The sequence below is a fragment of the Ceratotherium simum genome, chromosome 27 (assembly GCF_057802395.1).
Source record: "Ceratotherium simum simum isolate JZ-2026a chromosome 27, ASM5780239v1, whole genome shotgun sequence".
Lineage (NCBI taxonomy): Eukaryota > Metazoa > Chordata > Mammalia > Perissodactyla > Rhinocerotidae > Ceratotherium > Ceratotherium simum.
In genome coordinates, this window is record NC_141926.1 from 529026 (window position 1) to 552170 (window position 23145).

General features: G+C 39.8%; 1 protein-coding gene across 11 annotated transcripts in view; it reads right to left on the bottom strand.

The window, feature by feature from the left end:
- Positions 1 to 23145, bottom strand: part of DIP2A (DIP2 acetate--CoA ligase A) — a 125827-nt gene that overhangs the window by 52169 nt on the left and 50513 nt on the right. For 8 of the 11 annotated variants that reach the window (XM_087417879.1, XM_087417876.1, XM_087417880.1 and 5 more), the window contains 4 exons: positions 22262 to 22393; positions 11637 to 11756; positions 10408 to 10605; positions 2386 to 2477 (listed from right to left, as the gene is read on the bottom strand). In XM_087417879.1, coding sequence (XP_087274005.1) covers positions 2386 to 2477; positions 10408 to 10605; positions 11637 to 11756; positions 22262 to 22393 — 542 coding nt within the window. The remainder of the gene's footprint in view (positions 1 to 2385; positions 2478 to 10407; positions 10606 to 11636; positions 11757 to 22261; positions 22394 to 23145) is intronic. The other 3 variants (XM_087417881.1, XM_087417874.1, XM_087417875.1) reach the window with 1 other exon arrangement.

Here is a 23145-nt window from a genome sequence, read left to right on the forward strand (position 1 = left end):
TCCGCTGCTGGCGGCCCGGGTTCGGATCCCGGGCGTGCACCAATGCACCGCTTGTCCGGCCATGCTGAGGCCGCGTCCTACATACAGCAACTAGCAGGATGTGCAACTACAACATAACAACTATCTACTGGAGCTTTGGGGAAAAAAAGGGCAAAAAACGAGGAGGATTGGCAATAGATGTTAGCTCAGGGCCAGTCTCCCTCAGCAAAAAGAGGAGGATTAGCATGGATGTTAGCTCAGGGCTGATCTTCCTCACAAAAAATAAAATAAAATAAAATAAAATAAAAATAAAATAAAATGCTCCACCCGATGTGTCAAAGAATCATCAATAGTATTTTCCAAATAACCAACCAATCAAGTAAACCCGTAAATTTCACCAGCTGCTGACCAGCCCCACACTCCCCCTGGGGCCTGTATCCTCTTAGTCCTGCTGGGCTCTAGCGGTCATCCTGGGACTGTGGCTCTTCTCTTTGGACCCCACTCACTTATTTGGCTAAAGCACATCCTCTGGGAACTTCCCAAGAAAAAGTGCTTGGGAGTCCAATTTTTTTCTGAGTCCTACATGTCTGAAAATGATTACCCCACCCTCACATTTGCTGAATCACTAGAAACAGAACTGTGGGTTAAAATCATACTCCCTCTGCACTTTGATGCATCACTCTGGCCTCTTCCAGTATGACTCCTGACCAGTCCCAAAGCCACCATGACGGCTGACCCTTTGTAGACATGCCACGTCTCCCCAGGAGCTCGGAGGCTCTTGTCTACCTCCCTGGTCTGAAGCAGCAACATCCCTGGTGATGTGCTCTGTGTGGGTCCACTGCCTTCCCTGCAGGTCCTTTCACTCTGAAACATGCTCTCCAGCTCTAAAATACTGTCTCGCCTCATTATTATCCTTTAATATTGTCTACTCTCTGTTCTCCTTTCTCTTCCTGGAACTCCTATTAGTCAGATGTTGGGCCTTTTTGATCAAGTCTAATTTTTGCACTATTTTTCCTTTCTACTTTCTATCTCTTGGGCTTCCCTAGTAGCATCTTTTTCTTGATTTATGGAGCAATATCTTCATCTTCAATCGCCAGGGATATTAATACTAATCTTTTTAAATGCATTTTCTGTATCTAGCTTTCTTCCAAGCTTGTTTGTTTCCTCTTTCCCAGCTCACCCCTCCCTCCCTCCCCCTCCATACCTCTCTCCTCCTGTCTCCCTCTCCCCCATCCTCTCTCTTCCCCTCCTTCCCTCTCCCTCTCCCTCCCTCCCACCCTCTCTTTCCCTCTCTCTCCCCTTCCTCCTTCCTTCTCTTTCCCCCTCCCTCTCCCCCTTTCCCTCCCGCTCCTCCCTCCCTCTCTTTCCCCCTCCCTCCCCTCCATCCCCCTCTCCTCCTCTCTCCCTCCCCCTCTCTCCCTCCTCCTCTCTTCCCTCTCTCTCTCCCTCTCTCCCCCTTTTCTATTCTTCTCTTTGCCTTTTGGTTGTTTTCCTTCACATTGAAGTTTCTCTCTTTAAATGTCCTTGGCTATTGGTTCATATTAGAGAGTGAGACACTCAAAGAGTTGCCTGAAACTCTGTGTCAGCTTGTCATCAACTTACCATTGTTGGGTGATCTGACCATAGGCAAACTTCTTCACTAGGGGATTTCACTGGTAAGTATGTTGATTTTAACCATATTCTCCTGTTTTCCATCCTGGACTTTCTGGTATGCCTGGGTTCCTCCAGTCTGGTTCAGCTTGCCTAGAGCAGCGCTGCCCAAGAGAACTTTCTACGATGACGGAAATGTTCTGCCTCCAAGCTATCAAACATGGCAGCTATTAGCCACAGGTGGCTACTGAGCCCCTGAAATGTGGCTCATGTGGCTGAGGAACTGAATTTTTAATTTTATTTAGTTTTGGTTAATTTAAATAGCTCCATGTGGCTACTGCCAACTATGCTGGGCAGTGTAGGATGAAGAACTAAGCCTCTGCCTCCTCCACATTCTATTTGGGCAGGTAGGGCAGAGGGGGTTGCCTGGCCACATGGATAGCAAAGGAGATGAATATAAAGTACAAAGAATTTCAAAGTAAGTTCAGCGTTCCCTCGTAAAACTTAAGCTTTGGAAATTTAACATTTATTAATCTCTGATATTAATATATTTATTAGCATCAACATATATGAAGTCAAAGAGAAAGAAAGAAGAATCAGTGGATGGGCAATGAGGGAGAATAAAAAGCAATCAATTTATCTACATCATCACAAACGTTTTCCAAATTTAATATTTTTTCCTATTTTTCATTGACTTTAAATCCCTTCTATTAATGCTCTAAGTCTAACCAACTGATAGAATACTGACTTGAATGAAACAGATTTTTAGGTCTCTGTTTTTGCTCACTCCAATAAAGTTACGTTCTAGTTACTTACTCTGTCTCCAGGTTTAAGTAGTGGCTCATTCTTACTAGTCAGTTTATTAAGTAGAGTATAAGCCAGTTTTAAACTCCGACTCCAAAGTTTGCCTAAAATAAAATAAAAATACTAAGCAAAGTAAAATTTAAGAAACTAATAATTAACCTTTTAATGTAGCAATCATAATATCTTATAATGTACCATCACTCTATTACTAGAAGTTCAGGTAGTTTCCAAATGATAACCATTTTGCACAATGCTGTAATGAACATCACAGTTTTCTCTTAAAAACAACTTATAGATTTATTTTTCTTAACACATAAGTAAAACAGGATTTTATTATAGAAAATATAGAATATAGAAAAGCCAGCAGAAAAAAGTTAGCATTCTTTCTGTTATGTAGGTACATATGTATACACACACACACACACATGCACACACACACATACATGTATGTGCGTAATTTTCAAGAAATAGGATCATACTTCACCCTGCTTTCTTCAATCAACATTGCATTGTAAATGCATTTCATGTCATTAAATATGTCTCAATTACATCCCTTATAAGAGTGGCATACAATTCATTTAACTGTTAAAACAATTCATGGGGTGGGTCATATTTTCATCTCCACTTTTCACTCAAGATTAGACAGGGAGATGTTAAGTAACCTGCCCAGAGCCATCAACTGCTGGAGTGGTACATTTGGACCCCCAGGATTCAGCCCTTAGTCCTGTGAGGTTCTGCACACCACATTTCCCCTCCTGGCACGCAGTCTCAATGTGCAGCGTCCAGCGCTGGTGAATGCTTAGCAAGGGAGAGCTTCACTGAGGAAGATGGGAGACAAAGGAAAAGTGAAGAAGACTTGAAGGTGTTTGAGGAGGTAGACAGAGGCAGGGGTGATAATGGGGTAGGAATATAGAAAAACCTGAGTCCACTCTCAACACCCGAAGCAGCCCTAACGTTTACCCTATGCAGTGTACCACAGAAGTTGTAATTTAGCCCCTCTCAAATTCCTGTGGCACAACCACATGCAGTTTCAGCAGCCATGCCTTCCAAATAAATGCTCAAATTTCATTGTAAGTAACTCTCAACTCAGTTGCAACATTGTGAAATAAGTGAACTGTGGGACCTGAGAAATAAATGAGAAAAAATATTCAACTCAAAACGTTGTCTTTGCCTATGTAAAAAGGTCAATTCAAAATGTTAATAATCATAATACATACAGATTCCCAAACAGAATCCAGCTATATATAAAAAAGAATAATGCATCGTGACCAAGTTAGTTTTATCTCAAGAATGCAAAGAGGTTTAACAGAAAATCAACATAATTTGCCATATTAACAGAATAAAGGTGAAAAATAGTAAAACGCTTTAACAATCATTCAGGATTTTAAATGATTTTAAAAATCCCTCTTAATTCGGAATGAAAAGGAACTTTCTTAACGTGATAAAGCCCATCTTTAAAAATCCTATAGGAGATGTCATCATTAATAGTCAGATACTGAAAGCTTCTTTCTGAGAGCAGACGCAAGTCAAGGACATCTGCCTTTTTACTGAAAGTCTCAGACAAAGCAATGGGGGGGGGGGGAGGTAAAACAAATAAAAACTGTCACTATTTGCAGATAACATGACTATGTACATTACAAATCTTTTATAAGTGAAATTAGAAAAGCTGCCAGATAGAAAAACAATATCCAAACACCATTTGATTTCTATATAACCAGCAAAAACAGTAAATAAAAAATTTTAACGATACTACTTACAGTAAGATTAAAATAAACATGCCAAATACCTAAGAATAAGTATTACAAAAATATGCAAAGTCTCCTCACAGAAAATTATACAATATTATTGAGATAAAGTGAAAAAGATTAGAATGAATGGAGGGATATATTACGTCCATGTGCTGGAAGACTCAATAATAGAAAGGTATTAATTCTCAAACTGTTCAAAGCAATGATAATAAAAATCTCAACAGGTATGTTTGTGGTACCCGAGAAGCTGATTCTAAAACTGACTCTGAAATATACAGGGCAAGACTAGCCAAGACACTTTTGAAGAAGGAAACAAGATGGCAAGACTTCCTCCACGGATGACAAGACTTACTATAAAGCTACAGTAATTAAGAGAGTGTGATATTGGCATAAAGACAGAATAATCAATGGGATAAAACAAAGAACCCCAAAAAGACCCATCCATGTGTGGACAACTCCATTTATGGCCCAGGTGGCACTGCAGAAGAATGGTGGCACTGTGGGAACAAGAATGGCTCTCTCTCTTAAAAAACTGACTGTGGGCCCCATCCCCACACATACACAAAAGCTCATTCCCGGTGGATGGTAGATCTAAATGTGGATGCCAAAATGACAGTGCTTTCCCAACATAATAGAATTGCTTCATGATCTCAGCCTAGGGAAAGAGTCCTTAAAGAGAACATGCAAAGCACAAGCCATAAAAGAAAAGAAGGTGAAGTTGGACGGAACTTCTGTTCACTAAGCTGCCATTCAGGAGTGAGCGGGCCAAGGCACAGAGTAGGAGACACTTGCAGCACGTGTCACTGACAAGGACTGGTATCCAGGACACATAAAAAATTCCCACAAACAGCCCTATATAAAAAAATGTGCAAAAGATTCAACAGTACTTAGCAAAAGAGAAAACCCAAGTGATTGAAAAAACAGGAAAAGATCTCAACCTGCTTAGTCATCAGGAAAATGCAAATTAACTCCACAAAGAAATACTACCATATTCTCGCCAGACTAATTAAAATAAGCCTGACAATGTTAGGGAGCAGGTGGGACTCACACTGATGGGCTGTAGGTGTAAACTGGAAAAGTTTGGCATTATCTGATAAATGTGAAGATATGCATAATCCCAGACCTAGCACTTCCACTCCTAAGTATGTACCCTACAAAAATGCATGCTAATGTACCAGGTGGCACACACCGGAATGTTCTTAGCAGCATTGTATATAATAGCCAAAACTGAAAATGACCTAAATGTCCATCAACAGTACAATGGATGCGTAAATTCTGATATATTCATTCCTCAACTGAAATGAATGAGCTACAACTATAGACAATAATAAGGATGAATCTTAAAAGCATAACGGTAAGGGACTCTGCTTCCAAATAGGAGAGAGTACTGGTGGCAGACCGGCACTCCCGCCTAAAATGATTTTAAAAACTGGATAAAATGCAGAAAACATCTGTGGGAGGCAGCAAAGATAACTAGAAGAGTTAAGACTCCAGAGGGAAAACCCTTGTGGAGGGGAGCTGTGCTCTGCAGTTGCTTTTACAAAAGCTGGGGGTCTTTAGGGTCCTGGCACCCACAGGAGACTGAGCATCTATCTCACCACCTCGTGCCCATAGAGCGCTGCTGCTGAGGCACGGAGAAAGCAGCGATTTCAGCAGAGACTGGGAGCCTCGAGAGCACAGCCAGCTTCCTCCCAGGAAATCTGCTGAATCTTGGGTCTGTGTGTAGCAGGAGACTAAAAATCCACATGGAAAACCTCTGAAAAGCAAGGTGGAGTCCTTAAGTAGTCAGATGAGATAAAAGCCATGGCTGGAGACCCCCCCAGGAGGAAAGGGACACAGAGAACATACCAGGCATACCGAAGTGCCGGGGGGGGGCCAGTGGGGGAGAAGATGGGGCCTGAACTGGCCTTGACTGGACTGCAGTGACCAGCTACTATACCACCTGCCTAGAGGAGGCAAGGGGGACTTCTCCTGAGGAAGCGACATCACCTGGAGCCTCTAGTACACAACAACCAACACTCACCCAGAAAAGCACCAGGCACCCCGAAAGACAGGTTCCCCAGACCAAAACCAAGAGAACGCACAGACAACAGCAACAGAACCAGAGGCGACCTGACAGACAGAGCGACAGAGACTTTCAGTTACTACAGGAGCATGTGTTCCAGGCAACAGAGGAAAAGATGAGGAAAACGCATGGAATGATAAAGAATCTTTTCAGAGAATTAGAACAGGAATTAGAATAAAGATATGAAAATTCTAAACTAAAAAGACAATACAGGCATATCTAGTTTTATTGTGCTTTGCAGACACTGCATTTTTTGCAAGACCCTCCACCAGCAAAAAAGATTAGGTATGACTCACTGAAGGCTCAGATGATGGTTAGCATTTTTTAGCAATAAAGTATTTTTTAATTAAGGTTTGTACATTGTTTTTTTAGACATAATGCTATTGCACACTTAATAGACGACAATACAGTGTAAACATAACTTTTATATGTACTAGGAAACCAAAAATGCACACAACTCGCTCTATTGTGATGCTCACTCTAGTGTGATGCTCACTCTATCGTGATGCTCTAGTGTGATGCTCACTGTATTGTGATGCTCGCTCTATCGTGATGCTCGCTCTATTGTGACGCCCTATTGTGATGCTCACTCTATTGTGATGCTCACTCTATTGTGATGCTCGTTCTAGTGTGATGCTCGCTCTATTGTGATGCTCTATGGTGATGCTCACTCTACTGTGATGCTCACTCCATTGCGATGCTCACACTAGTGCGACGCTGGCTCTATCGTGATACTCGCTCTATTGTGATACTTGCTTTATTGCAGTGGTCTGGAACTGAACTCACAGTATCTCTAAGATATGCCTGTATCTAAAAATAAGAACTGATTAGGAGTTTCACGTTAGACTAGAAATTTCAGAAGACGGAATGAAAGAATTTGAATAAAGGAAAATAGAAAATCTCCAAACTGAAGTATACACAAAAAAGAACGTAAAACATAAAAAAGACCATTAAAGGCATGTGGGACGCAGGAAAGGTTTCATATAAGTGTAATCAGAGTCTCAGAGAGGAAAGAGAAAATGCGGGAGAAGCAACATATCAAGAGATTACATCTATAATTTTTCCAAAACTGATTAAAGATACCATTCCACAGATTCAAGAAGCCCTGTGGACCCCCCCAAAAAATTTCAAAAAACACCATATCTAAATATATCTATATAAGTTTTAAAAAGCAGTCAGAGGGAAAAAAGACACATTATCATCAAAAGAACAACAATAGTCTGGCACCTTACTTCTGGAAAGACAGTAACAATGTCTTTAGAGCGTTCAAAGGAGATAAATGACCACCATCAAATATGGCCTTCAAAAATGAAGATGAAATAAATTGTTGTCAGACATATACCGAGAAACTTCGTCACCAGCAATCCTACAGTAAAATGAATACAGAGGGAGTTCTGCCAGCCACAAGGAGAGGTTACAGCGGGACACACAGGACTACAGGAAAGAATCAATAGTTATGAGCACTGACTTAAAAAACAACAGTAGTGGGGCCGGCCTGGTGGCACAGCGGTTCAGTTCAGTGTGCTCCACTTTGGCAGCCTGGGTTCAGTTCCCAGGCACGGACCTACATCACTTGTCAGCGGCCATGCTGTGGCAGCAACCCACATACAAAACAGAGGAAGATGGGCACAGATGTTAGCTCAGGGTGAAGCTTCCTCAAGCAAAAAGAGGCGGATTGGCAACAGATGTTAGCTCAGGATGAACCTTCCTCAGCAAAAAAAAAAAACACAGCAGTAGTAATGTCTTACAAGTATAAATGAATATATATTTAAAACGCAAGGAGAACGCAAAAGGAGAGAAGGTGTGTTACAGGTTGGGTTCTTCAAGAAGCAGACACTGAGACAGAGCTAGGCAGGAAAAAGGATTCCTGGGGAGTAAAACTTGTGAAGGGAAACAGTGAAATGGGCGGGAGGTGCTGTCAGACCACAGTGCAGCTGTGATAAAGTCTCTGCAACCCCAACGGGGGGATCGAGCAGACTGCTCACAAGGAAAGTCGTGCTGAGCAGAAACACAAGGCCCTGTCTACCACCTTGCTCAGTCATTGGCCAGGGGCTGCCCCAGGTACAGCATAACCTAGACCTGAAAGCTGAATTCCACAGGTGGAGGCTGTCAGCAAACCACACTCCTCCCTCCCAAGCAGGCAGTGAGTTCCCTTCCACAGAATTACAGACCAATCTCTCTAACAAACACAGATGCAAAGATCCTAAACAACATATTGGCAAATCAAATCCAGACATTTATTAAAAAGATATCATGGCAAGTGAGATTTACTCTAGGAATGCAAGGGCTGCTTAACATTTGAAAATTAATCAACACAATTCATCAAACTAATGGGGGAGGGGAGAGAAACCATATGATAGTCTTGACAGAGCAGAAAAAACACTGGATAAAATTCAATGCCAATCCATGATAAAAAACTCAGCAAACTAGGAACAGAAGGGAACTCCCTTAATCTGACAAAGAATTTCTACTATAAAACAAGCAAAAAACTACAGCAAACATCATACCTCATGACTGAAAGCTTTCCACCTAAGATGGAGAAGGAGGCAAGAATGCCCACTAGTCAACATTGTACTGGAGGTTGTAGCTCATGCAGCAAGGCAAGAAAAAGAGATAAAAGATGTAAGAATTAGAAAGGTCAAAATAACACTGTCCGTGTTCACACATGACATGACTCTGCACACAGGATATCCAAAGATATACGGACGAACTACTAATTAATATACAAAAAAGAATAAGTTAACAAGATTACTAGATACAAAGTCACAACAGAAGTACAGAATTCTTGAGCATCTTTCATAAGATTTATTCCTATTGTAACGGAATGACTGAAAAAATTTTTTCTACTCATTTCTAGATGGATTGTAACATTTAAATGTGAAAAATAAAACAAGTTTTTAGAAGAAAAGGTAGGAGAATACCTTTGGGATCTTAGGTTTGGCAAAGACTTCCTAAACAGGACAAAAAAGTACTATAATAAAGGAAAAAAAACAGATAAACTAGACCACATTAGGTTAAGACTTCTCATCTATCTAAAGCCACAATTAAAAGCGCTAAAAGGCAGTCCAAAGAGTAGAAGAAGATATTTTCAAAACATGTTTCTGACAAAAGATGTGTATCTGAAACACATAAAGAAGAAAACATTAGCAATCGAACAGAAAAATGAGACAAAATTTTGGATAGCTCATAAAAGAGGATATTCAAATAGCCAATAAGCATATGAAAAGCATCATTAGCCATTAGGGAAATGCAGACCAGCACCATAACCTGACACCTCAATGCACCTATAAGAAAGGCTAAAATGAAATAAATGACATTATCAAGTGTTGGAGAGGGTGTGGAGCAACTGGAAGTCTTCACACACTGCTGGTGGGAATTAAGGTTGCCACAGCCACTTTGGAAAACTGTTTGGCAGTGTGTCCTAAAGCTGAGCAATGCTACACCTACGTTTATATCCAGCATGCCTATATACGTTCACCAATAGACTCATATGAGAATGTTCATAGCAGCACTATACACAATAGCCCCAAAGTGGAAATCTACCATAAAGTGCATGAGTAAATTTTGGCATTTTCATACAATAAAATAACATCCATCAATGAGAATAAACTAACTACAACTTCACACCATATCACGGATGAGTCTCCCAAACAATGCTGAGCAAAAGAATGCAGGCACAGGCACTGTTCATAAACCCCATTTACATAAAACTTTGAGACAGGTAAAGCCAGAGGTGTCAGCAGTCAGCATGACAGGTCAACTCTGTATGTCGGAGGATGTGAGTGCTAGAAGGGACACAAGGGCCTGGGGACCTGGAAATGCTTCTGAGCTGGGTGCTAGTTACGGGAGTGTATTTTCTCTGTGAAAACGCATCAAGCTATATGCTTATGATTTGTGTAACTGTGTGATTCCACTTATACAAAGTTCAAAATTAGAAGAAACTAAACTCCACTGTTCAGGAATGCATATATAGTTATGTGAACACTCAAAACCAAAGCAGTGGCCGGTCACCATCAGTCACTGAGTGGTCCCCTCTGGTGGGAGGAAGGGGCAGTGGTCTGGAAGGGACAGTGGAGTGAGGCAATGTTCTATTTATCTGACAGTTGTGTTAGTTTCTCAGGAATTTGTTCTATCATGTTCACAAGCTATATGTCTGTGCCGTATGACACATGTAATATTTTACACCTAAACCAAGCCCAATTGCTTTCTGTTGACACTTGCCATAGGTGAGGGTGTAGATGGCCTTCCCAGTTGTGTCCAAGGCAGTCAGACAGGGGGCTTTGGGCTGCGTTGTGCCCCACCGCTGCAAGGCGGCCAGCAGTGATGGTGGCCAGGGAGTCCCCAGGGCCAGAGGTTCCCCTTTCAGCACTACCATCTGGCTTCCCTCAGGCTTTGGTTGATTTGGATCTGGTTGCTGAACTACAAGCAAAATTGAAATTTAAAAATCAACATTTCATAGTACCATGCACACATTCTCTTTTTAAGCATTCATATTTTATAATTTTCTGTTTAAAAAAGTACCAATTATAAAAAGGTTGCAATAATTTGTTTAGATTTCCTTCCCTTTATAATAGTCATAGACCAATTGACCAAAGGATGGGTGGAAATTCAGTCATGGATAATGATGGATCCTGGTTACCATAACCCCACACGACAATCCCCAGAACGGTGGCAGTGATGGCCAGGCTTTCACGGGGTTATGGCCGACCCTGATGACGCCTCAGAAGCAGGCACTAGTCCCACTCGTATAGGATGCAAATGACTAGTGTGAGCATTCAAAACAACCATCACCATGTTGAGAGAAAAAAATAAAGTACAATCAATTATATTTCCAGTGGATATGTAACCCAGATTTGCCCAAGTGTAAGAAAGACTGCCCTAAAAAGCATTCATACCATTGAACTCTGAATTTGAAAGGCGTTATCTGATTATAAAGGGGAAACAATGCCCGAAAAGCTGTGTCTAATCCTCACATATGGAGGAGACACCTGGAGCTGATCTGTGGGGTGGCAACACTACACAGAAAAGGAGCCAGGAGCTGAAGGGTGGGCAGGCCATGTGTCCCTGAGGCTCTAACAACACATTCACACGCTTGAATCTTGTATTGGGCTTTATTTCTGTTCCCTTTCTACAGGTTTACACTTCTTCCCATTTCTTGGTAATTTTCTTTTTAAAAATAAATAAATAAAAAGAGGCATAGAGAAATGTTAATTCTCTTAATTGTGAGCAATGAATTTTCTACCTCCTCAAATAAAGCTGGCAGTCAAATGTGATGCTAAATTCACCATCACAGACAGTGACCACAGAGTCTGGGAACACAGAGAATGCCACTTTACTGTGTTATAACATCATAGCAACAACCCACATATGATGAACATTAGCTTACGTCTCCAGACATAACAGCCACCCGGTTCACATAAGCTCAAGAGCCAAAGTCAGGGCAATCTCACCTTCCAGCAACTCCTCAAAATCATCCACGAAGAACTCTTTCAGCGGAGGGCGCTTTGGCCTCTTCAGGGTGTTTAGAAGCTGCTGGATTTTGGAGGACACTCTGCTGTTCACAGGGACACCTGTTACGGGAAGAGGAGCACTGAGGCTAGTACACACCAAATCCTCTGGGGAACAGGACATGGAAATGGGTCCAGTGACCAACTACATGAATAGATTGGAACTTATAAATCCCACCAAGAGCTGGCCCCATCAAATAGCCATTTGGGAATTTATTAATTCACTTAACAAATATTTACCAAATGCATTTCAGGAACTAGAACTTGTCCTAAGTTAGCGGTTTTCAAAGTGGTCCAGGGACCCCGGGGATGCCAGAGACCCTTTCAGGGGGTTCATGAGGTCAAAACTACTTCCATAGTCATATTAAGACGTCATTTCCCCATTTTCACTCTCCTCCTCTCACGAGCACACAGTGGAGTATCCCCAGAGGCCTCACAACATGTGATATTACAACAGACCAAGTGGAGACGAGACATAAGAGCCCAGATGCTTTTATTATGCCAGTCATGGGAGAGATGGACAAAAAACAAGCTCATTCTTCTCACTAAATTTTTATTGTTTTGAAATTTTTTCATAAATATGTGCTATTTATGTTAAGATGTAATGAGTTTATTATTGTTATTTTTAAATGAACTAATAAAATTTAAGTCTTTAGTTTTAATTTCTAATATGGGAAATATCAAGAGATACAATCCACACAAACTAAAAGCTCTTTGATGTCCTCAATAATTATTAAGAAATGCTGACAACCCCCCAGCTGCGAGAGAATATTTGCAAAACATATATCTGACAAGGAGTTAAACTCCATAATACATAAAGAACTCACACAACTGAACAACAAAAAAACAAACAACCCGATCAAAAAATGGGCAGAGGAAATGAAGAGACACTTGTCCAAAGAAGATATACAGATGGCCAATAGGCACATGAAAAGATGTTCAACATCACTAATCATCAGGGAAATGCCAATCAAAACAACACTAAGATATTATCTCACGCCCGTTAGAATGGCTATAATCACCAAGACAAAAAACAACAAATATTGGAGAGGATGTGGAGAAACAGGAACTCTCATACACAGCTGGTGGGAATGCAATCTGGTGCAGCCTCTATGGAAAACGGTATGGAGATTCCTCAAAGAATTAAAAATAGAGATCCCCTACGATCTAGCTATCCCACTACTGGGAATGTATCCAAGGAACCTGAAACCAACAATCCAAAGTGGCTTACGCACCCCTATGTTCATTGCAGCATTATTCACTATAGCCAAGAAGTGGAAGCAACCCAAGTGTCCATTAACTGACGATTGGATCAAGAAGATGTGGTATATATATACAATGGAATACTACTCAGCCATAAAAAAAGACAAAATCATCCCATTTGCAACAACATGGATGGACCTGGAGGGTATTATGTTAAGTGAAGTAAGCCAGAAAGAGAAAGACAAACACTGTATGATCTCACTCATATGTGGACTATAAACCAACACATGGACAGAGAAAACTGTATTGTGGTGACCAGGGGCAATGGGGGTGGGGGGTGGGCACAAGGGGTGAAGGGAGACATATATATGGCGATGGACAAACAAAAATGTACAACCCAAAATTTCACAATGTTATAAACTATTAAAACATCAATAAAAAAAAATTCACTGTAGGCATCAATCTCCTAAAAAAAGAAGAGTATCTGAAATAACCATTAAAAAAAAAAAAAAAAGAAAGAAATGCTGTTCTGGGAGCTATAAAGTCAGCAAAAAGACAGACAAGATTCTGCCCTCAACCAGCTCACCACCTGCTACGTGAAAAGAAGCAAAATATGTACACATGCAAATAAACAAAAACTCTTGACATGGCTGATGAGGGCTCTAAGGAAAACATATGTGGGCAGACGACCAAGAGCACATGTGCAGGAGGAGTAAACAAGGCCCCCTGAGCCCCAGGCACCCCCACCCAAGGGTGGAAACATTTAGCTGGTCCACCACCCAATTGTAAGTGTGGCAGCCGACACCATAATGCCCTTCTATAGCATTTTCCCTCCTCCAGTAGCGGAGCCGGCCTAGAATCAAGAACTGTATTTACCTGTCACAACTCTATAGTCTCCTTTAATCTGGAACATTTCTTTGTCATTTACAACATTCACTTCTTTTTGAAAGACTATAGTTCTTTCTTTTTATTAACTAGAACATACCTCATTTTGAGTTTGCTCAAGGTCTTCTCATGATTCAATTCAGGTGCTGTACTCCTGGATGAAATACTACCCAAATATCACATCCAGATATATGAGTCATCCACCTACCCTCATGGAGATGTTGATTTTCATAACCCAGAGCGCTGTCTGGGTTCTCCACTACATCGTTACTATTTTTTCTTATGCAACTGATAAGCAATGTGTGAGGGGACACTTGAAGACCATATGAATATCCTGATCCTCACTGAACTTTCTTCCTACATTTAACAGACATTGGATCATTCTTGCCAGAAGCAATTTTTACTGCAATGGTTGCGAAATTATTTTCCAACTTTAGCTCTTTATTTACATTTACTAGTCAGCACTCACCTTTCTGTCTGTCTGTCACCTATCTATCTATCAACCAATCATGAGGAAAGACTCATGGATTGCTATTTTCTCAACTGTTATAAATCATTATGGTTCGTAACTATTTTGATGCACAAACTGTCCCATTTTTAGCCAGGAGGATCCCGTGCAAATTGATTTGTGACAGGCCCCCATCAGTATTTTGAGCACTGCCTTACGTTCTGTCATAAGATATTTCAGAGACATTTCATGCTACCTTGCCCCAGCCCTGGAATCACCCATTTCTCCAAGAAGCCCTGGTTCTTCTGAGTGAGAACGGTATTAAAAACCAACATCTGGTCACTCATGTGCTCAGTGCTACTGCAGTGTCTTCGCTTCTTTAAGGACACAGAGTTAAAAAAGAATACTATGTGTAGACACATGTATGTATTCATGGACATACATACACAACTACATGTACAATATACATGTGTGCACAGACAAGCATAAACCTATACATTTATATCTTGGAAATCATGAGTCCACGCCAGTACATCCAATTCCAGTCTTCCCCATAGGGTTTTTTCTTGCCTTTTCCCATTCATACTTAGATGTCCATTCCTCCAGAGTGAGAACCCTGGCTCCCAACAACATCGACGCCTTCACTCAATATTATCATGTACATAAAGTCATTTCCAAATTGCTTAACCCACACCACTACAAAAAACAAACCTCCTAACCAGAGTTCAGGATTTATTTGCTGCTCTTCACACCCAACCCCATCTAAGACTGAGGCGCACGGTCAGACACCATGTCCGTGATTTACCTGTATTAGCTCTTGCTGTCACTCCCTTAGTGTGGCTATGGTATTTCTTGGAAATACAATCAGGTTTATTTCTGCTTGCTTTCAATTTTAGGGGTTTTTTCCCTCTACCCATCCTCTAAGTTTATGTTTTGAATATGTAGAACATTAACAAACTTCTAAAAGTCAAAACTATATAAAAAGATAAACTCAAAGAAATATCACTCCCTCCTGAACTCCTTCCACCCATCCTATCCCACCTTCAGGGGTGGTCAACTTCATTGCTTTCTGGTTTATCCTTCAGTGTTTCCTTCTATAAAGATCAGCAGATATGTCATGGTTTGTTACTTTCCTTTGTTTCTCACACAAAGGTGGTGTACTATAATGTTATTTTACTTTGTTTTCTCACTTAACATCTCCTGGAAAATCACCTCATTTCAAGTCATAAAGATCCATTCTCTCTCTCTTTCTTTTTTTTTTTTTTTTTTGGTGAGGAAGATTAGCCCTGAGCTAACATCTGTTGCAAATCCTCCTCTTTTTGCTGAGGAAGATTGGCCCTGGGCTTAACATCCGTGCCCATCTTCCACTACTTTATATGTGGGACGCCTGCCACAGCATGGCTTAATAAGTGGTACGTAGGTCCACACCCAGGATCTGAACCTGCGAACCCTGAGCTGCTGAAGCGGAGCATGCAAACTTAACCACTACGCCACCAAGCCGGCCCCCACATTCTCATTATTTTTAACAGCTGCATAGTACTCCACAATGCGAATGTACTAGGTTTATTCAACCAATTTGTGAGGCTTGGATAGCTAGGCAGTTTCCAATATTTGGCAATTATAAACAGTACTGCAATGAATGACATCGTGCACATGTATTTCCTTATTTTTGGAGGCGTGTGTACAGGGTAAATTCCTGCATTGGCATTGCTAGGTCCAAATGTAAGTCTTTATATAGATTTTACCAATTTCCCTTCCGAAGAGGTTGAACTATTTTGCATTCCCACCAACAACGTGTATTTCTCTAATTATGAAAAAGGCTAAAGATCATTTTTAAGACCTATTTTTATATCTGTTTTTGTGAACTGTTTCTTTATATTTTTGCCCATTTTCCTGCACTGGGAGTTGGCAAACTTTTCCTTAAAGGGCTAAACGGTAAACATTCTGCCCAGCAGGCACAGTCTCTGTCACAACTACCCTACTCTGTCACTGTGGTGGGAAGCAGCACAGGTGACACGGGAAGGGCAGGCACCGCCCTGTTCCAACAAAACTTGACTGACAAACGCAGGACACTGGTCCATAAGCCCTAGTTTGCTGACCCCTCATCCATACGATTTTGGGTATTTTCCCCTTGATTTTTAAAAGTCCTTTTTGTATTGGAACTATCTATCACACATGTTGTAAATATTTTCTGCTAGTTTGTCAAATTTTCCTTTGACTCTATGGAATTATTTTGCCATGTAAAGGATTTTTTTTACTTTCATGTAGTCAAATTCATGTATCTTTACTTTTATTGCACGTAGTTTTAGTTAAATTTAGAAAGCTTTTACTTATAACCAGGTTAATGAGAAATTCACTAATTTCTTCCTTTCATTCTTCATTTCTTACATTTTAGATATCTGCTTCATCTGGAGTTTTTCCTTTTCAGTGGTGTGGGGAAAGGATCTAATTTTAACTTTTTCCAAAAAGCTTTCCAGTGGTACCGATAGCATTTATTAAAAAGACCATCTCTGCCACACTGAGGTAGAAAAATATTATTTGAAGGCACACAGCAATAGGTAAAGATGCATATAGTAAATCGTACAGTAACCACTGAAAAAACAAAGGTGGAGATAAGATAGAATATAAACCAAAAGAAGGCAGGAAAGGGGTGAAATTAACACGATGGGTAAAATAGAGAAAACGCAGCAGGATCATAGATTTAAACCCAACCAAACTGCCAGTTACATTGACTATAAATGATCCAAACACTTCAATGAAAAGGCAGTGATTGTCTGCTTAAACAAAAAGCAAGAATGAATAAAATACTAAATATGAGAAACACATTTTAATTATGAAGACACAGGTAGGGTAAAAGTAAAAGGATAAAAATATTTGCTATGTAAACACTAACCACAAAATAGCTCAAGGTAGCTATAATAATATCAAATAAAAGAGATTTCAGAACTATCACCAAAGAAAATTTTATAAAGATGGAGGGGCCAATTCATCAAGAAACAACAATTTTAAATATGCATGCACCTAATGACAGACCTTAAAAATACACAAAACAAAAACTGACAGATCTAAACAAACAGACAAACCTACAATTATAGTTGGAAATTCAATACCCCCCTCTCAGCAAGTTATAGAACAAGTAGACAGAAAATCAATAAGGATAGGGAAGACTCAAACATATCAACCAACTGGATATAACTCATTTACAGAAAAATCTATCAAACAACATTATTTCAAGTAGAACACTCATCAAAATAGACCAAGTGCTGGGCCATTAAAAAGTTTCAATATATGTAGAAGGAGTTAAATTACATATATAAGAGAAATATATCTGAAATATTTGGAAATCTGTTGAAATTAAACAACATAGTTTTAAATAAATCATGGGTCAAACTGAAAGCATGAGGGAAATTAGAAAATATCTAGAATTGAATATTGAAAATGAAAAGTCAACATATCAAAATATGTGGGATGCTAAATAAAACAGCACTTAGAAGAATATTTATAGCTTTAAATACTTATATTAGGAAACAAGAAAGGTCTAAACTCAATGATCTAAGATTCCACTAAGAAACTGGAAAAAGTTTTCAGAAGCTGGAAAAAGAAGACCAAAGTAAACTCAAAAGTAAGTAAAAGGAAGGAAGTAATAAATATAAGAGTAGAAAAAAGACAATAGAAAAAAGATAAAGAGTAGAGAAAATCAATTAAACCCAAACTGGTTCTTTGAAAGATAAATAAAATTCAATTAACTCTCTAGCTAGAATGAAAAGAGAGACTACACTAATTACTAATATCAAGAATAAAAGAGAGGACAGCTCCACTGATCCTACATACATCAGAGGATAATAAGGGAACATCATGAACAACTTTATGCCCATAAATTGGAAAGCATAGATGAAATGAATAAATTCCTTCAAAGACACAAAACTGACTCAAGAATAGAAAAATCAGTTTTTTCTGACTAGAATATAGAATAGGAAAGAACACTTCCCAATTCATTTTGAGACTAGCATTATCCTGATACTAAAACTAGACAAAGATATTACAAGAAAACTATAGACCAATATGTATCTCAAACACAGACAAGAAATCCTTAACAAAAAATATTAGCAAATAAAATGCACAATACATAAAAAAGATAACGCATCCTAACCAAGTGTGGTTTATCCTGAGAATATAACTTTGGCTTACCATTCAAAAATCAAACAATGAAATTTACTCTACTAACAAACTACAAAAGAAAAACCATATGATGAATTTAATAGATCATTTTAAAAAATCATTTAACAAAAATCACAAAAAAAGTTTTCAGGAAATTAGGACAAAAAGTGAACTTGCTCAACCTGATGAAAGGCATCTATGAAAAACCCACAGCTAACATCACAATTAAAAACAGGAAAAGTGGATGCTTTCCCCTACACTTGGAAACAAGGCAAGTTATGTCCACTCTCAGCATTTCTGATTCACATCCTGGAAGTCCTAGACACTGCAATAAAGCCAGAAAAATAAGTATTCCTATAGGCAAACAATTTGGAAAGAAAAGTAAAACTGTGTTCATAGACAATATGATCATGCGTGTAGAAAATCTTAAGGAATCTACCAAAAAAGTTACTAGAACTAATACAAGGTTAATATACAAAAATCAACTGTATTTCTATAGACTAGCAAAAAATAATAGGAAAAAATTTTAAATGCCATTTAAAACAGCATCAAAAATATAACATATTTTGCGATAATTTTATCAAAATATATATAATACCAGTACACTGCAAGCTACAAAACAGTGCTGAAAAAATTTTTATAAGAGCTAAATAAACAGAGAGGTATACCATATTTATCAATTGAAATATACAATATTGTTAAGATGTCAATTCTCTCCAAACTGATTTAGAGAGTCAATGAAATGCCAATCAAATTTCTGGCAGGAATTTTGTTAGAAATTAACAACTGATTTTAAAATATATATTTAAATGCAAAGGAATAGCCAAGGCAATTTTTTAAATGAAAAGCAGAGCTGAAGACAAACTACATGACTTTTAAGATTTATTATAAAACCACAGTAGTCATGACAGTGTGGTATTGGTATTAGGATGGACAAAGAGAGCAATGGAGCAGCACACAGAGCCCAGAAGTAGGCTCCTTTCATACACTCTACAGATTTTCATGGAAGATGCCAAAGAAACTCAGTGGAGAAAGAATGGTCTTTACCACAAATGATGCTGGAACAACTACATGTCCAGATACAAAAAAGTGAACTTTGATTCATACCTTGCACTGATGCTAAAATTAACTCAAAATGGATCATATACCTAAACATAAAACCCTTTAAAACTATAAAATTCTAGGAGAAAGACTTTATGACTTTGGGTTAGGAAAATATATCGTAGATATGACACAAAAGTAGGATCCATAAAGGAAAAAATTGGTAAACTCGACTTCTTCAAAATTAAAAACTTTTGCTCTTTGAAAGGCACCTTTAAGAGAATGACAACACAAGCCACAGACTGGGAGAAAATGCAAATTATAAACCTGATAAAGAACTTGTATCCAGAATATATAAAGAACTCTCAAAACTTAATAAGAAAACAAACAACACATTAAAAACATAAGCAAAAGATTTTTTTTTTTTTTTTTTTTTGGTGAGGAGGATCAGCCCTGAGCTAACATCCATGCTAATCCTCCTCTTTTTGCTGAGGAAGACCGGCTCTGAGCTAACATCTATTGCCAATCCTCCTCCTTTTTTTTTTCCCCCCAAAGCCCCAGTAGATAGTTGTATGTCATAGTTGCACATCCTTCTAGTTGTTGTACGTGGGACGCCACCTCAGCATGGCCGGAGAAGCGGTGTGTCGTGCGCGCCCGGGATCCGAACCCAGGCCGCCAGTAGCAGAGCGCGCGCACTTAACCGCTAAGCCATGGGGCCGGCCCTAAGCAAAAGATTTGAACAGACTCTTCTAAAAAGACATACAGATGGCATATAAGCAATGAAAAGAGGAGATGCAAATTAAAACTATGATGAGATACCTCTACACATCTATTAGGATGGTTAAAATTAAACAACCGACAATACCAACTGTTGGAAAGGATGTGGAGGAACTGGAACTCTCATCACTAATGGTGGGGAATATGAAATGGTACAACCACTTTGGCAATCAATTTGGCAATTTCTTAAAAAGTTAAACATAGTGGGCCGGCCCTGTGGCTTGGTGGTTAAGTGCGCGCGCTGCAATGCTGGTGGCCCGGGTTCGGATCCCGGGTGCGCATCGAGGCACCACTTCTCCGTCCATCCTGAGGCCGAGTCCCGCATACAGCAACTAGAAGGATGTGCAGCTATGACATACAACTATCTACTGGGGCTTTGGGGGGAAAAAGTAAAATAAATAAAATCTTTAAAAAAAAAAAAAAAAAAAAAGTTAAACATAAACTTACTATACAATCCAGCCATTCTATTCCTAATACTGACCCCCCAAAAAATGCAAGTATACATCCACACAAAGGCTTGCATAAGAATATTCATAGCAGCTTTATGTGTAATAGCCAAAAACTGGAAACAACCAAAATATACATCAATAGGTAAACAGATAAACAGACAGTGGTGCACCCAAAGAATGAAATACTGCTCATCAATAAGAGGAATGAACACGAATGAATATCAAAATAATTATGCAGAGTGGCAGAAGCCAGACAATAAAGAGTAAATACTATACGATTCTATTTATATAAAATTGTAGAAAGTACAAACTAACCTATAGTGTCAGGAAAGAAATCAGTGGCTGCCTGAGAAGAAGCCAAAAAGGGCAGATGGGATCTTTTAGGAGTGCTGGGTGTGTTCACCATCTTGATTGTAGGGGTGGTTTCACAGGTGTATACATATCTTAAATTTATAAAATTGCACACTTTAAATATGTGCAGTTGATTACATATCAACTATACCTCAACTAAGCTCTTAACTTTTTCTTTTCTTTTTTTGTGAGGAAGATCAGCCCTGAGCTAACATCCATGCTAATCCTCCTCTTTTTGCTGAGGAAGACCAGCTCTGAGCTAACATCTATTGCCAATCCTCCTCCTTTTTTTCACCAAAGCCCCAGTAGATAGTTGTATGTCATAGGTGCACATCCTTCTAGTTGCTGTATGTGGGACGCGGCCTCAGCATGGCTGGACAAGTGGTGCGTCGGTGTGCGCCTGGGATCCGAACCCGGGCCGCCAGTAGCGGAGCGTGCGTACTTAACCACTAAGCCACGGGGCCGGCCCTAATTCTTTCTTAATATAAAGAGTAATAAAACAGATTTTAAAAATCTATCTAACCACTGGAAAACCTGCTTCATGCTGACTCAGTGTTTTCCTTTTGTATCTGGACAAGGAGCTGAAAGACCTTGACAATATTTGACCTACTGCTTAGGAGTATCAAAATACATGTTCAAGTCTTAGATCTGAGACCCTGTGGATTTTTCTGCAATTCAAATCTGGTACACTGGAAAGAAAACTTCAAAGAATTTTGATAAAAGACACTGGAAACTATTTCAAAACAAAATGGTATAAACGAGGACACGATAAAAATCAGGCTGACATCTCTGGGCTGCACACGGGAAGCTGTGACGGCTGTTGTGCCGGTCTCACAGGCTGCTGAGGACGGAGAGCGCGGGCACTGATGTGTCGCAGGCAGGGCTGCATGCACACCCGCACCTGCTCTGTGCAGCCACACTGAGTCCAGACTAAGAAACTTCCCACAGCTTCTCATTTTCCTACAATATTAGAGATCCAAACTCCTTTGCATTCAATTTAAATTTGGAGGCTTTCTCCTCCCTACTCTCCATGTTCCCCACTTGACCAATTCCATGGATATTCCTGATTATTTCTCCACATGATGCGCTCTGTAATAACATTCAGTGCACACACCAGTCTCAGTTTACACGCGCTGAGCATTATAACTGATGACTGGCTCAGGTTTGCTACAGCAAAGCCACTAAAGTGATGCTCAATACCTGAAGAGAGAACCTGTGCTCTGCTATTTCAAAAGGAGACAGAGAGGCATGCTCACCACCTGCCGTTTCCAGGACGCTTCCGCTGTACCCCCGAGGGACACCTCTCACGGAAGCCAGCTGTGGACGCTCACAGTGCAAATGCTCCACAAGGCCTGTGGTGACATCAGGAGGGGCAGGGTGCAGATCTGCTTTTGAAAAACAAACCCAAAATAAAAGCAGCTGTTAATTCAAGAGAGTATTAAGTTGCTATTTAAACCTCATTCAACTAAAGCCTCACTAGCCGAGCTCTAAGCAAGGAATGCAGTATTCTGATTGATTTTGTTTTTCTGGTTGACCAAAGCACACTGGGACCCTGTGAACTCTGAACTCCCAGACATGGCATGTAGAAATATGTCTGCATGTGGGCTGTTCAGTTCTCAAAGGGATCTAGACCAGAACCACCAACTACAGCATAGAGACACATTTAAAATCAATTGTTATTGGACCATTTTTTGTTATGTTATGAAAAAAATAGCCAGGCTTCTATAAACTACCCCACACTCCCTAAAAAAGTATGTTGGATGTCACAAAGACAAAAGACCTTTGCTGGCTTCAAAGAATAAACTGACAGAGATAAAAACTACCCCCACTGCCTGTTCAACACATCTCACTTATTAAGAGACTATAATCAAGTTCTTGGAGCAGAACATATTAATGTCACATTTAAAGACAAACTATGTTAGATACAGAAAATGTTTCAAGTCCCTCCTTCCACTTTGTGTTTAATTTTCAGTGTACAGTGCATTTATCTCTTGGGAGCACTGGCTGACTGTAAGTCGCTACAGCATTATCATTATAACTGAGTCTACCACTGGGAAGGCATGGTTCCTGTGCCCCACCACAACAGTGACTGCAGACACCTGTCCGCTTGTGAGAACCAACATGAGCCAATGTCGGTGGA